Below are 15,713 nucleotides of genomic sequence, written 5' to 3' on the forward strand. Positions count from 1 at the left end.
GAATGCTTCTTTTTATAATTTTATAGGGTTGTAAAAACGTTGATCGTGCGCACATTTTTAGAATGAAGCGCTTCCTCATACAAAATGTACTTCGTTCAATGCTTTTACATCCCAGTAAATTTACAAAAAGAAGCATTCAATTCTTAAATAATATAATTATAATTCAAAGTGGGGAAAATATTCCCAAAATGAATATCAATGGTCATTAATTTAACTATTATACGTGGGTGTGAATTTTGTTATTGAAACATACTCTATGCCTAAGCAGATTCCATTAATCAGTTTGTCATACAATATACTACAGTTTAATATTACTTGTTTCTGATATCTATCTGACTTATTAATTCCTCTAATAGCATTTAATTCTGTTTAGATATATCTCTTTATCAAAGCCCAGTAGGCTGAGAAAACATAAAACGTAATTGCCTTTATAATTAACCAAACTCAAACACAGTGCGTACATGAACAAATGGTAAAGCTGATAATAATACTATTTTTAAAGATTGTATGCATAATTCGAACTATTTTCCTCTTTTTTTTTTAATAAAAAATGGTATTAGTTTGGAGGGTATGTATTAAAATTGCTTTTGTTTCAGATATTACATTAACCGTTGACATGATTTAAAACAAAAATGAAATGTCTTGAATTTTGAGTTGATAATTCCAAAGTTAATAAGAAATTATGGTTCCAAATCAATCGAGAAAGAGTTACATGGATTTTGGTATTCTGTTTAGGGGCAATAAGTCATAGATTTCTTAAAATATTTATACACCCCAATATTTATTTTGATTTGTTTTGAGTGTCCCTGATGAAGGTAATCATGAAACGGACATCGAACTCAATAACTCATAGATTGTTAGCACTGAGTATTTAAGGCCATTTTAACTGTTTCGTGTCCCCTAAAAACATATTTTCATAATGTTTGTAGCTAGCAAATGAATCCAGCAATTTAACTTGCATGTGTGTGTGTGTAACAGTAAATTTGGTTCGGTAGTAAAATTTGTCCGCCAGACTTTTTTTCCTACTTAATCAAGTCCATGTCCATGATTTAACTAGGAATATAAGTCATAGGACAACTATTCCTAGGAAAATATGTCCATAGCTAGTAAAATATGTCTGGCACTTATTTTCCTAGGAAAAATTGTCCCAAGACTTGTTTTTCTATTAGATTTTATTATATTATAAAAATTATTCAAAAAGAAAACAAATCTTTCTTTAGATTGGAAAGTTTCATAATTTTTTCCTATTAAAATTAAAGAACCTTAGTGAGCGCACTCACATACCCCACGTCCCCACATTGTCACTGGAGAAATAAAATAACTAAGAAGAAAAATGTATAAGAAAACAAATTGAATCACAATTCGCTGTCGATATACAAAGTTTCATGCAATTATGTTGTGTGGTTTCAAAGGAGTTGCGACGAGAAACTGTTGCAGTAGTATATCAAAGCAAATAAGTTCAAAGGCGCGTGACTCCTAGAAACAAAATTGAATCTTAATTTCCTGTCGATATGCACATCTGAATAGTAGATCCTTATTATCTAAAAACGTTTCATGAAATTCTGTTGTGTGGTTTGTGAGGAGTTGTGAGAACAGGAAACAGGACTGACGGACGGACAGACGGATAAAAACCATTATACCCTTCGTAACTTCGTTGCGTGGGTTATAATAAGGGACATGTACTTTATAACCTAGACGTGTTAAGGACATGGACATGATGTCCTTGGAAAATTAATCTGGGACATAAATTTAACTAAAATATTGATACAAAGTTGTAAAACACTATTAAATATTACAGTTTAATTAACATTTTAAGATAAAGGGCATGGACATTTTTACCTAGGAATATTGATGACATGGACATGATTTCCTGGGAAAATTAGTCTGGGACATAAATTTTATTATATTTTTACACAACTCTTTAACAATATTTATTATATTAAAGCATAACATTTATATTTACCTTTTAAAACTAAGGGCATGGATGATTTTACATAGAAATATTAATGAAGTGGGCATGATTTCCTAGGAAAATTAGTATGAGGACATTCATTTTAACAAAAATATAAATACGCAACTCTTAAACAGTTAAAAGATATTGTAATATAACATTTCAATTTCCATTGTTTATATGTCATTTAATTTATTATAGGACATGAATTTCTAGGAAAATTAGTCTGGGGACATAATTACTAACATCATTCTAAATATAATAGTAAATTATGTAACCATGGACTTTTTATACTATTTATATTTGTCCGCCCAGACATATTTTACCAAGACAAATTTATCACTTACGTGTGTCTGCATAGCGAATGTTTAGTAATTGATTGACCATTGGGAACGCTTGTGAATATGACTAAAAATAGATGTTTTTTTTTCATTTTCCTTGCTTATATCAAATTGTGAATGGAATGGGGAATGTTGTCAAAGAGACAACAGCCCGCCCAAAGAGCAGATAACAGCCAACTAAAGTTTACAAATACAAATATAAACTCAATGTTAGAGGAGGTTTGACGCCTTGAAACTAGTTTAATTAGAGATAAAGAATACAACAGATACCATTAAGTCGGCCTCATATCTTGAATTACATCTTGAAATTGACAATGAGGGTCGGTTGAAAACAAAACTTTACGACAAAAGAGAGGATTTCAGCTTTCCAATTGTGAACTTTCCCATTTCTTAGTAGCAAAATTCCAGCAGCACCTCCATACGTGGTATATATCTCACAATTGATACGATATTCCCGTGCTTGTATTTCTTATTATGATTTTCTTGATAGAGTGTTGCTGCTCACAAGGAAGCTATTAAACCAAGAGTTCCAAATGGTGAAGTTGAAATAATCCCTTCGTAAATTTTACGGACGCCATCACGAGTTGGTGTCATGACCGTTATGGAATTACCGTTTCACAGAAGATATCGGATATGTTCCTTACGTCGTAACTACAATCCCCTTCCCTTTCATGAATGTGACCTACTGAATAAGACTATTTACCGGATTTGTTATAACATGAGCAACACGACGGGTGCCACATGTCGAGCAGGATCTGCTAACCCTTCCGGAGCACATGAGATCACCCCCCAGTTTTTGGTGGGGTTCGTTTTGCTTATTCTTTAGTTTTATATGTTGTGTCATGCGTACTATTGTTTGTCTGTTTGTCTTTTCATTTTTAGGCATGGCGTTGTCAGTTTATTTCTGATTAATGAGTTTGACTATCTCTCTGGTATCTTTCGACCCTATTTTAATTCCACCACATTCTGTATGTGATTGTCCAAATTCGTGAGCTTGTAATTCAGTGGCTGTCCTTTGTTTTTGTGTATTATTTGGGTTTTATTTCATTATTTAGTCCATAAACCGAGCCGTTATTTTGTTCTCGTTTAAAAAATTTAAATAACAAAAATATATAAATACAATATTCAAAACGGAAAGACTCTAATCAACTGGCAAAATCAAATGATAAACACACCAAATAAATGAAGAACAACTGTCATATTCGGGACTTAGTACAGTCATTCCTTTTATGCAGAAAATAATGAATTAAATCTGGTTTTATAGCTAGCTAAACTTCTCATATGTATGACAACGGCATACAATTTCATTATCTTGAAAACATTGTGTGAACAAAACAAACAGACATAAATTGTAAAAATGTCAAAACAATATTATGTTGTTCGTGTGATTCTTTGTCAATTGTGTTCTCCAATTTATTTATATTGTAGTCCTGTGTTGTCATTTTGATGTTATATTTCACATGGCCATAAAAGTGCGAGGTTTGGCATGCCACAAAACCAGGTTCAACCCACCATTTTTTCCTTTAAAAATGCCCTGTACCAAGTCAGGAATATGGTCATTGTTATATTATAGTTCGTTTCTGTGTGTATTACATTATAACGTTGTGTCGTTTGTTTTCTCTTATTTTTGAGTGTAACTTCACATTGCGATAAGACGTGTCACGGTACTTGTCTATCCCAAATTCATGTATTTGGTTTTGATGTTATATATATATGTTATATTTGTTATTCTCGTGGGATTTTGTCTATGTGTGTTACATTTTAGTGTTATGTCGTTGTTCTCCTCTTATATTTAATGCGTTTCCCTCGGTTTTAGTTTGTTATCCCGATTTTGTTTTTTGTCCATGGATTTATGAGTTTTGAACAGCGGTATACTACTGTTGCCTTTATTTACAGTACTAATCAAAGAGTACGCGAAATTTATAGCATTTGTAATTTCGGGTCCTTTGTAGGCGACTATGCGGTATGGGTTTTGCTGAATGTTGAAGGCCGTACGGTGACCTATAGTTGTTAATTTCTATATGATGATAAATATCATTGTGTCTCTTTGTGAGTAGTTGTCTCATTAGCAATCATACCACATCTTCTTGTTTTTATAACAATATTGCTTGAATCTGTTAAAATTTGTTTGAAACTAAGAAATTAAACACAATTCTGGATTTCTTAATAAAACTTTGTTTTTTATTTGATTCAGGGAAAAGTCTGTATTACACGAAGGTACGGATTTCCTGGTATTCCAATCATACCACGACGATAAGACTTTTGCTTTAGTGGGAGCTGTTTGTGCAGTATCAGGTACTGTTTTTAGATTTTAATCGTTTAATTATTCTTGTAAAATAATACACAAAAACATAATCAAAGACACTAGGCAAATTATTTTGTACGCCAGACGCGAGTTTAGTATATCAAAATAATCTAAGAGAAAATAAGGACGGAAATATTTAAGAATAATGTTACTGATAATGTTTATATAATATAATGTCTAGTTTTTCCTGAAGGGAAAACGATACTATGTATTCTGCCATAGGCGACAATACTAACATTTTCTAAATTTACCAGTTTTTATCATAAAAACCTGGATAAAACAGTTATGTGTGGTGTTAGTACTTTATTACTGTATTCTAAAAATTGAAGCCAAATAGTATCATGACCAATTTCCAACGGAGCTTGTTTATGTTATCCATGCCCACAGTCATTTTGCACCAAATTTATGAAATTTTGGGAGCCTTTTCGAATAATTCTCTAGAAAATATTTCAATAGGTTTTAAAATTTATATTGTAAATTTACACACTGCAGTTATTCATAGATAAATAAAAAAAAATATATTGTACCCTTACATCCAATCACAGCGCTCCTAAGTTGACTTCCTTCACCTGTCTTGGGTACACAAAAGGCCAACCTAATGCTGGGAAAATGTAATACTACCGTTTTCCCTATAGGCAACAAACCCACAATTTCTTTGAAATTTTGTAGAAGGAAAAAAGTCATATACACAACATAGTATAAAGTTTATAAAATAATATGGTTTGAAATACTTTCTAATGCTGAAGTTGACCTCTAGATATATATGATACACTTTTATTGCGTGGTTGTATACTGCTGTTCGAAAGTTAAAAATGGATTGAAAAAAAAAACATATCCGTGTTGCAACAGTTTTCTTTTTTAAACAAAACACGTCCGAATTGGTACAATAGAAACCATTGGGAGAAAAAAATCTTTTTGTTTGTTTTGTTTCAGGAATTCCATTAGACACAGTATTAGAAGTGTTTGGTGAATATTTCGTGCAGTACTGTTTTCGTCATGGGTATGATCAACTATTGAGAACACTTGGCAAAGACTTCATATCATTTATACAAAACTTAGATGCTTTGCATGCAAATTTGCAACGCACTTATTCAAAACTACGACCTCCATCATTCAGGTGAGCGTTTTTCTTTTAGATCAATTATTATTTTTCTGATAATCAGAACAGATTTAACATTGAAGCAATCTGTGGATTTACAATTGGGTATGCCAAGAAGAATACTGCCGGTGGATAATATATATGATTCCACTGTTAATACGTATAGATAGTTTAATCAACATTTGATTGGTTGAAACTATCACACATGACGTCGAGCAAAGCTTCATATTCCCCTCTAGACGTCGGGATTACCTTGTAGGAATAAATAAATAATTAACTTTAAATCAGTACTGACTATCATTGTGTATATTGTGTTTAGTTATAAAACAAAACGGGTAAGAAAACAATTATGTAAATTTTATATTCAGAAATAAAAGTAAAAAAAGGTATAGGCAGTGGAATAAAACATTTATTTCCCTTGGCTTCGTCAGTTATGAAGATTTGTTAACCCTCGATGCCCTCGTGAAATATGATTTTTCTTGGGTGAAAAAATCTTCATATTTCCCTCAGGCACGGGAAATAAATGTATAATATTCCTTTCTGAGTATCATCAATGTGTAGGTCGTGTTTAGTTAAAAAAAAAACAAGCGGATAAGAAAAATAATGTATGCAAACTAATATTTTTATGTTCAGGTAGTAAACAAAAAATAGTCAGTGGAATAAAACATTCATTTCCCTTGGCCTCGGGAGATATGAAGTATGCTCACCCTCGAAAAATCTTATTTCTCTCGGCCACAGCCCTCGTGAAATATGAATATTATTGTGTGAACAAATCTTCATATCTCAGTCGGGAAATAAATGTATGACATACCTCAGGACTATCATTGTAAATGTAGAGATTACAGAGGATTTCTGCCTTAATACATGCTTTCAAATAATTAAATTAAATAAAATAAAAATCCATTTTATAATATGGTTTAACAAATAAAGTCAAAGCAAGATACTACAGTTACAGAATAAATTCTACTGATTCAAAACATTTCTTATGCACAAATTGAAAAATGTTGTTTCATATAACGAATAGGTGAAAAGATTAAACGCACATCGTCGGAAAGCATAAAAATGTCAATGGTACGAGCTTTATAAATATGAAGAAAAGTAAGGTAGATTAAATCTTGTTGAACTTTTCCTTATTTTCTGACAATTTCATATACTTTTGATATTCCAACAATATAGTTAGTAATGACATTTAATGTAAAATAAATTTACATTAATGTTCTACTACAATTAAGCACTGTTCAAAGTTTTTGATTTGATTTTATTAGATTTCCAGAAATCGGAAAAGAACTGCGAACAGGAGGTTATTATTAGGTCTTTCCACTTTTCTGTGGAAAGACCTATTGTTTTTCTTCTGATAATTTTTTTTTTCTTCCGCCAAATTTTGTTCTTGCGATCATCATTTGTTTCTCAATATGTCGCTTAGATATTTGGTATATGATATCGAACAGTTTATGCGCTTTTGAAATTTACCCTGCGTAACCGAATACTTTTCTTTATAGGAGTTATCTCCCCAAACACTGTTTTCCTTGTGTCCACCACTCCTTCGCAACCGTAAAAGATTACGACAAATTTATTTACAAAATTGCTCGTTTGATCCTTCTCATGATTTGTCCTATTTTGACCGAAGCGATATGAACGCTCCATATGAGAGTTATTTCCCCTTATGCATTTGATATAAGTGATCTGCATTTCTATCTTGTAAACCATAAGTGAAAGAGACCCGGGATCTTTTGATTTGATGTCCTTGGTCCTAAAAAATGAAAATTTGGTCATGGTCAAAGGTCAAGGTCATATTCTAATTTTTGAATTTGGCTTATTTTCACTCATTTTCATTAACCTTATAAGATATCGACAAATCATTTTGACTAAATTGTTAGTTGCAACATGTCGTAACTTAATAATTTAAGTTGAAAGGGTGCGTAGACAATGAATGGGAGTTTTCGCCCCTATCATATCTAAAATTATATGTAAAGTGATATAACATGGTGGAAAGACCTTCAATTGTTCTCTGAACAATTGGTTTTTAATTATTGTTATAATTTCCCTCTTCCAAATTGACATTTATTAGTTTGAAATGTACATTTTCCAAATTCCAAATCTGACACGGAAAAAAGTCAAGTTTGAAAGTAGACATTTTCACATCCGAATCTCCCAAACGGTCTTTCGTATGACTGTATGAAAAAGTAAAAATAATAAGATCACAATTAGTATCATGTAGAATATAAAAAGACGATATGTATATTTATACTACTATCATCAGTTCATTTGTACACTTGCGTGACATTTGGTAGCAATATAGCTGATTGTATGAAATTCTCAATATAAGATATATAAATGGACGATCAAAGCAAAGTATCAAGAAATATCATTAGCTTTAGACAAGTATATGTGAAAGCCTCATATAGAACTTTTAACGAACATGGTCAAGATAGGAATATGACAGTTGTTGACCATTCGTTTGATGTGTTTTATCATTTGTTTTTGCCATTTTATAAGGGACATGGCCAAGTCAGGAATATGACAGTTGATTTCCATTCGTTTGATGTGTTTGATCATTTGATTTTGCTATTTGATGAGGGAATTCCGTTTTGAATTTGCAACAAACCGTGGCTTGTTGGACTTTAAATAAAAATATAAAAAATTATGCATTTATTTCTTATATTGTGATACTTTATGAATTAAGACAAAATAAGGAAAAAGCGAGTAAAAGATTATAAACGAATAGTCCAGGTACAATGATTATAAACTAAAGAAAAATATAAAATTGAGTTAGAAGACAAATACACGAAGGAAACTAAAATACAAGAGGCGTGCACAGAATTTATGTCTTTTTTTACTCGATACTTTATAAATTATGTAACAGAACAGTGTTTCAGTGTTTAACGTAATTTTGGAGGTCATCCTTCCCATCTGCTTAACAGTATATAACGTAATGAAAAAAAAATTACTTTTGAAAAGATGTGTATTTAAATTTTTGTTTGTAAAAATGTAAATAATGACATGCTGGTCATCATTAGGACATCATGTGATGATAATTTCGTAAAAATATATATGGTCTTTTATAGAGTCACCGTATTGAAAACACATGGGTTGCTTTTGTCTGCTATGTTTTCTGCTTTTCGGTCGGATTATTGTCTCGTTAACACATTCCCTGTTTCCATTTTCTCTTGTATCTATTAAATATTTATTTACAGATGTGAGCGAAAAGATGCAGATTCTGTTTATTTGCATTACTTTACAGAAAGAACTGGCTTGCACCCAATAGTAAAAGGTAAGTATGTTGTTATGATGATTTTAATTACAATATTTTACAGATAGAACTGGCTCACAGGTAATTATGTTAACAAATTCATTTTATCAATATTTAAGAAGTTATAGAACGAAACGAAACCGTATAGTTCTAAGTTAATGAAGGCTAATGGGTTCATTACTATCTTGAAGTTAGTTCGTGAATATATAAAAGTCATTAAGGTTTTTCTTGATATGCAAAAATGCTGACCAGTATAAAAGCGCTTCAATATATTTAAGTGTTCTCTGATTTCTTTAGCGGGGCGTAATTGTTGTATCCTGTCGTATTTCCATAGTATCATACGTCTGTATTTGTAAGTCTGTCTGCATTTTTTAAAACTTAAAACTGTGACTGAAGACGTTAGAAAATATATGCACGTAATCTCTGTCTTAATATTTTACCAGTAATATTTAGATGACATTAATTGAAATCGAAAACGTCACAACAGACATAAGCATATCGAACGCGTTTTGAATGATTATTAACACTGTTATGTGAACACTGTGAGATAGTGCCTAAGGAACATCACTGTCCAAAAGTGAAAGCTTACCAAAGGGAAAGAAAATTAGTTACATATAAAGTATATTTAAAACATGCTTGTTCATACATGATCATGTAACAAAAATCATCAAGATAATGTTAAGTGTTGTAGAATGTATCAATTAATTGCACTTTAGACCGATCTTTACTGAGGTAAATTGCCTTTTGATTTATATACTGATATTGATAAAAGTCATATATTGCGTCCTGTATTTATGAGAGAATTAGTTATCAGATCAAATGACGCATCATTGTATAGAAAGTTCTTCCACTGATATAAAAGTACATTTTTATCACGTTTATTTCTTGTCGCTTTTATTTCGTTTCATTTCCAACTTAATAATGCTATGTCTTTATTTTTTTCATATTCTGTTTTGTATACTGATTTGTTTGTCTTTTGATCTTTGCTTTTTTTGCCATTGCGCTTTTTCGACTAATGAGTTTGAATGTCCCTTTGTTATCTTTCGCATCACTTTCAGATGTTTATAAAAGAGGGACAAAAGATACCAAAGGGACAGTCAAACTCATAAATCTAAAACAAACTGACAACGCCATGGCTAAAAATGAAAAAGACAAACAGAAAAACAATAGTACACATGACACAACATAGAAAACTAAAGAATAAACAACACGAACCCCACCAAAAACTAGGGGTGATCTCAGGTGCTCCGGAAGGGTAAGCAGATCCTGCTCCACATGTGGCACCCGTCGTGTTGTTTTTGTGATTAAAAAACCGGTAAATAGTCTAATTCGGTAGGTCATATTCAGGAAAGGGAAGGGGATTGTAGTTACGACTACAACCTCAACTTCCTTAACCTATAAATCTCTTCGTTCATCCTTGATCTTACATCTAAAAAAAAGTACGTTAAGCTTAAACAGAATTTCACTTTACATAACTGTTCTTCATTTAATTGACTATATCTGCTAATTGCTCAGAGATTTTATCTTGTAGTGTTAATATAACTTGTCTCAGACAACGATTATTGAATACAAACTATGATTAAATATTGCACTCAAGATCTAACCTCGACAGAAGATTAGTTAAACTTTTCATTCTTGAAAAAAGTAAAATAACAGAATACTGAATTCCAAGAAATTCCCTAATTAAGCGGCTTATTCAAAAGCTCATACACATCAAACAAATGGATAACCACTATTATCAGCGCTGTTCACTTTCGCATTTCATTTGGCCATGTATCTTTGTTTTTTATCCAAGCGTCATCGATAAGTCTTTTGCATACGAAAATAGTAAAATCACAAAAATTTGAACTCAGAGGAAAATCTAATCGGGAAGTCCATAATCACATGGCAAAATCAAATGACTAAACACATCAAAAACGAACTGTCATATTCCTGACTTGGTTCAGGCATTTTCAAATGTAGAAAATGGAGATTATGACATAAAGAATTAAAAATTTAGTATGTTTGGTGATGGATTTTTTTCTCGTTTTTTTTCAACAAGACAGAAATAAAAATCGATACTATTTTTATAAGGCAGCTAGATTGTTTAAGATATATTTTTCATACAGTATTTGCAATCAAGTTACAAAAATGTCTTTTCTGTTTTCCAGCATGCATAATGCAATTAATAAGTAGTACGCCATAGTGTCATTATCAGCAAAGATATGCATAAAATTAAGCTACGTACTTTTGTCCGTATCAAATGAAGCTAAACCTAGCATCCCAGTTGTTCAGAAAGTTCAATTCAACATGACTATGATTAATGCCATTTTCTTGAAACGGAAAATTGGCTTTGTTTTAATAATCAATACAAGAAATATGTTATATATCAACCGTTTTTAATATCATTCTATTATTCTTTTCCTTTCTTATAGCACATGTATATGTGTTAAAAAGGAAAACAGCACGTTAAATAAATGTCATGCGTTTGAAGCGTTTTTTCATGGATTAACCTTTATCAGGAACACTCACAGACAAATTTTTGTAATAGTAATTACATATCCTTATATAAATGAACGCAATACATAATAAAGTACGAAGCTCTTTTCTGGATGTACCTTCATCTATTAATTATAGAAGGAATGGTATAGTACTTTATATGGACCACGGTGTTGACGTTATTGCTGAGAGCGTAGTAAGATCGCTTTATCATCGTAGTCTGATCTTAGTAAGAACTTGCTATCATCGCAGTAGCAACGTGGTTAGATCGTGATGCAATTAGATAAATCGTGTTTTGGTCATAGTAAGAATGTGATGAGTGTTGTAAGATCGTGATAATTGTGGTGAGGTCGTAGATGAGCGTGGTGAGAACATGGTATCATCGTAGCGGGATCGTTGTTTAAGCGAGTGAGGATGTTGAAGCATCGTAAAAACAACGAACATTTACATTTCATGCCGCTCATACTGCGACCACACCACGATCTGAATTCTTTTTAGATGGCGGTGATGCGGTGCGATCGTGTTCTTGTGGTACGGGGCTTAATGCATAATCGGTTTAAGGGTTAACATATTCATGAATATTACCGTTTTACCGAGTGTGAATTTGCACTGCTATACTACGTATCTCGATATTCTATACCACCCAGCATTCATGTATTTATTTCTGATATTTCTGTTTTGGTTTTGGTTTCGGTTAGCTAATGTGGTATGTCTTATAGTTTGTATTCAAAATTAGTATAAAGTAGCCTTTCAATGTCGTCATTGTCATGATAATTGTTTGGACTGGTATTGTGAAATAATTGATTGAGTTTCAAGATTACATATTCGTTATAAAAGTGCGTCACTGTGTGTGATGTCTTGTGTCCTCTGTCGTTGATAGACGATGCCGGTTGTTTTTCTGCAGTTTGCATATTGGGTTGACTCTTAATTTTGTTGGGCGTGTTCTCTGTGAAAAGTGTTCTTGCGTGTTTTTCCGATGTACTTCTTTCACGTAGTTTTGTCATTTAAGCGATATTTTTAACACTGGCATATAAGCGGGAGGTTTGTCTAGCCATAACATCAGGTTCAACCCACATTTTTTTCTTTAAATGCCCTGTACTAAGTCAGGAATAAGGCATATGTTATAAAATAGTTCGTGTATATGAATGTTGGCGTTTGTTTAAGTTGCAGTTCAGTGTTCCTCTCAAGAACATTTTTAATGAGTTAAGAACTTCACTTACTACAAGAAACAATGAAATACACAGAATGTTCAGAAAATATAACTAGGTATTATTCATGCGAAAAATGCGACTTGGTGCATGAATATAGCAATAATTAGAACTCACATTCTATTCCCTCGAAATTGTAATACTAATAAACGCAAAAAAAATGAAATTTACAGTATCATAAGGTGTCGGACATTGTGGTTGACTAAAGTATCATTCAAATGGTGTGAATTATTAATAGTATATCAATGATCAGTTTGTATTTCTGAGATCACCCCAGTTTTTTTTGTGGGGTTCGTGTTGTTTATTCTTGAGTTTTCTATGTTGTGTCATGTGTGTTGTTGTTTGTTTGTCTTTTTCATTTTTAGCCATGGCGTTGTCAGTTTGTTTTAGATTTATGAGTTTGACTGTCCCTTTGGTACCTTTCGTCCCTCTTTTGTATTCCAATAGATTCTCACTGTGTATCCCTGAGGTTGAATTGTTTGTGTCCTCATATGGAACATAACTCGTACAGATCTATCTTATACACAAACAGAAAAAGTATATTGCAAGTCCTTAAATTTCACTTTTAGATAAATTTATATTTTATAACTTCCTGTTAATCAATAACCCAAACTTCAGTGAGTGCTAGCATCACATATATATCTCAGTTATATCTTTTTCTGATATTCTATCAATATTTTACAGGTGTCGTAAAAGTTGTAGCAAGAGAAATTTACAATCAAGTAGCTGAAATGGAAGTTATAAGCATATCAAAACAACAAATAGAAGGTGGACTTGACCAAGAACACGTGATATTCCTAGTTAAACTCAAAGACATCGATAAAAAGAAGATACCAGATAACTGTTTGAATGTTTTTCAATCGAATGGCAGTCAAACGTCTTTAAATACTAGTCATTTTTGTAAAGCATTTCCATACCATATTGTCTTCGATGAAAATCTTGAAATCAAACAATGCGGTGATATGATTCCAAAAATATTACACATGTGCTTGAAGGCAAATACTTCAATGACAACATTATTTGATATCACCCATCCTCCCATGAAATTCAAGCTTGAAAATATATTGACGTTTATCAATAGTGTATTCTATCTTGGAGTGAAGAACAACAAAAATGCAGAAACTAGACTCTTTTTACGAGGTGAGTTACTAGTATACAATCGCATGAACTTTTTTTGTTATGTAAGCTCGACACACCAAAAAGTCATAAAATGCTCTATTAAGCAGTAAAAAACAACAAATTAATAATTATATAATATTTAAGGTTGTGACTTATTTTATAGTTAATAATAAGAAATAGTACAGATTGAAACATTCTACTTATAAAATGAGGTATGACTCATTTTGTTTTCCTATGATAATCTGTAATTTATAGAAAGAAATGAAAACGGATTATCCTCAAAAGTAAGATACTTACTTAACATATGTTATCTAATGATAAGATATTAACATGTTTGTTACTGTCTGTCATATTTGTATTGTTATAAGTCATGTCGTTGGTTTTTTTTTTAATTGTTTAAACTTTTTGCAACTGACTATACGGTATGTTTACTGTTCATTTTGAAGGCAGTGCGGTGACTTATACTTCATTAAATAAGCGTCACTTGGACTTTAGTGAATAGTTGTTCCATTGACATTCATACTACATCTCGTTATTTAATTAAATTGCGATGAGACATTAGAAAAACGCAATAGAAACGATGAATCGACTGTTACTTTGATTTAATGCACCAAGCGCATAATTGGTCCTCTGTGACACAAATATTCCACAATCATGGTGTTGATTGAAGCTCTTATATATTATTAGCTCAACATGATAAGTTTTGTTTAAACTTCTTCTTGTCACATAACGTTAATTACTTAATGCTTAATTGTGTTTGGGTTTTTTTTGTATGTCAAATGCTTTGGATAGATGATTTACGTTTGATGATGTTTGTATAGAGTAAAATAACAAAATACCAAATGGAAAGTCCGTAATCAAATGGCAAAATCAAATGCATCAAACGAATTGATAACAACTGTCATATTCCTGACTTGGTACAAAATGGTTGATTTAACCTGGTTTATAAACTGTAAAAACCTTTATATTGACAACGATTTGTGAACAAAACAAACAGACATACTAGGTAAAAATGTCAAAAAAAGGGGTACAGCAGTCGAAAATGGTGGACTAAACCTAGTTTTTATAGCTAGCTAAACCTTTGACTTATTTAAGTATGGATTTTGTTCTTAAAGAAAATATTAATACACACTACAGATTCGTTTTTAATGACCACACAAGACACCTTATTTTAAAAAAAAATTATACTAATATTGATATAGGAAATGTAATGGACTGCACGCAAGTTAATTTTGGTTAATAGAAAGTAGCCACAGTGACAATTTTGATAGAATGATAAAACTTGGCCAAAGTAACAATTATGATAGTACAATAAAAATGTTCCCATGTGACAATTCTTACAGTATAATAAAACTTTGCCCTTGTTACAATTTTGTAAGAATAATAGAAATTGGCCTGAGTGACAATTGGAATGAGACTGACGTTGAAACACTAATCACGCGATAGACAGAGTGCGCTGCTAAATATCTTATGAAGAAACGGAAATTATCAGAATTTACTGTTTGAGATAATGTTATTATAAACATTACTCAGTATGATCGTGTCCCAACTTATCCCCGAAATATTTAAGGTTAAACTATTAAATCACTTAGTATATTATTTTTGTATATCAAATGCATTGAATAGATAAGTCATGTTCTATTTTGTTTGTTTGCTTTTGTAGGTCAAATGCTTTGGATAGATGATTTACGTTTGATGATGTATGTTTGTTCACCTCGACTTTCAAGTTTACTGGAACTCAAACAACTCAATATTTATTTGTCAGATATACCGTTGTATGATGTAACAAGGGAGTTAATACTTCTTAATCAACAAAGAATTGCTGAGATTGACATAGCGTACGTATTATGTAATGGTCACTACGGAAGGACCATAGAAACACTAACTGTAAAATCATTTGTACTATGATTTTAATGTATCTTACCTGACACGACCCAATGGTTTGTTTTATAACGTAACGTT

The 15,713-nt window shown here is 31.7% G+C and overlaps 1 protein-coding gene across 1 annotated transcript in view; it reads left to right on the forward strand.

Moving 5' to 3' along the window:
- Nucleotides 1-15,713, forward strand: part of LOC139492111 (guanylate cyclase soluble subunit beta-2-like) — a 36,333-nt gene that overhangs the window by 16,493 nt on the left and 4,127 nt on the right. Inside the window, exons 3-7 of the mRNA XM_071280255.1 lie at nucleotides 4,487-4,587; nucleotides 5,531-5,714; nucleotides 8,891-8,967; nucleotides 13,317-13,772; nucleotides 15,415-15,589. Of these exons, the coding sequence (XP_071136356.1) occupies nucleotides 4,487-4,587; nucleotides 5,531-5,714; nucleotides 8,891-8,967; nucleotides 13,317-13,772; nucleotides 15,415-15,589 (993 nt within the window). The remainder of the gene's footprint in view (nucleotides 1-4,486; nucleotides 4,588-5,530; nucleotides 5,715-8,890; nucleotides 8,968-13,316; nucleotides 13,773-15,414; nucleotides 15,590-15,713) is intronic.

The sequence above is a fragment of the Mytilus edulis genome, chromosome 1 (genome assembly GCF_963676685.1).
Source record: "Mytilus edulis chromosome 1, xbMytEdul2.2, whole genome shotgun sequence".
In the NCBI taxonomy this organism is placed as follows: Eukaryota; Metazoa; Mollusca; class Bivalvia; order Mytilida; family Mytilidae; genus Mytilus; species Mytilus edulis.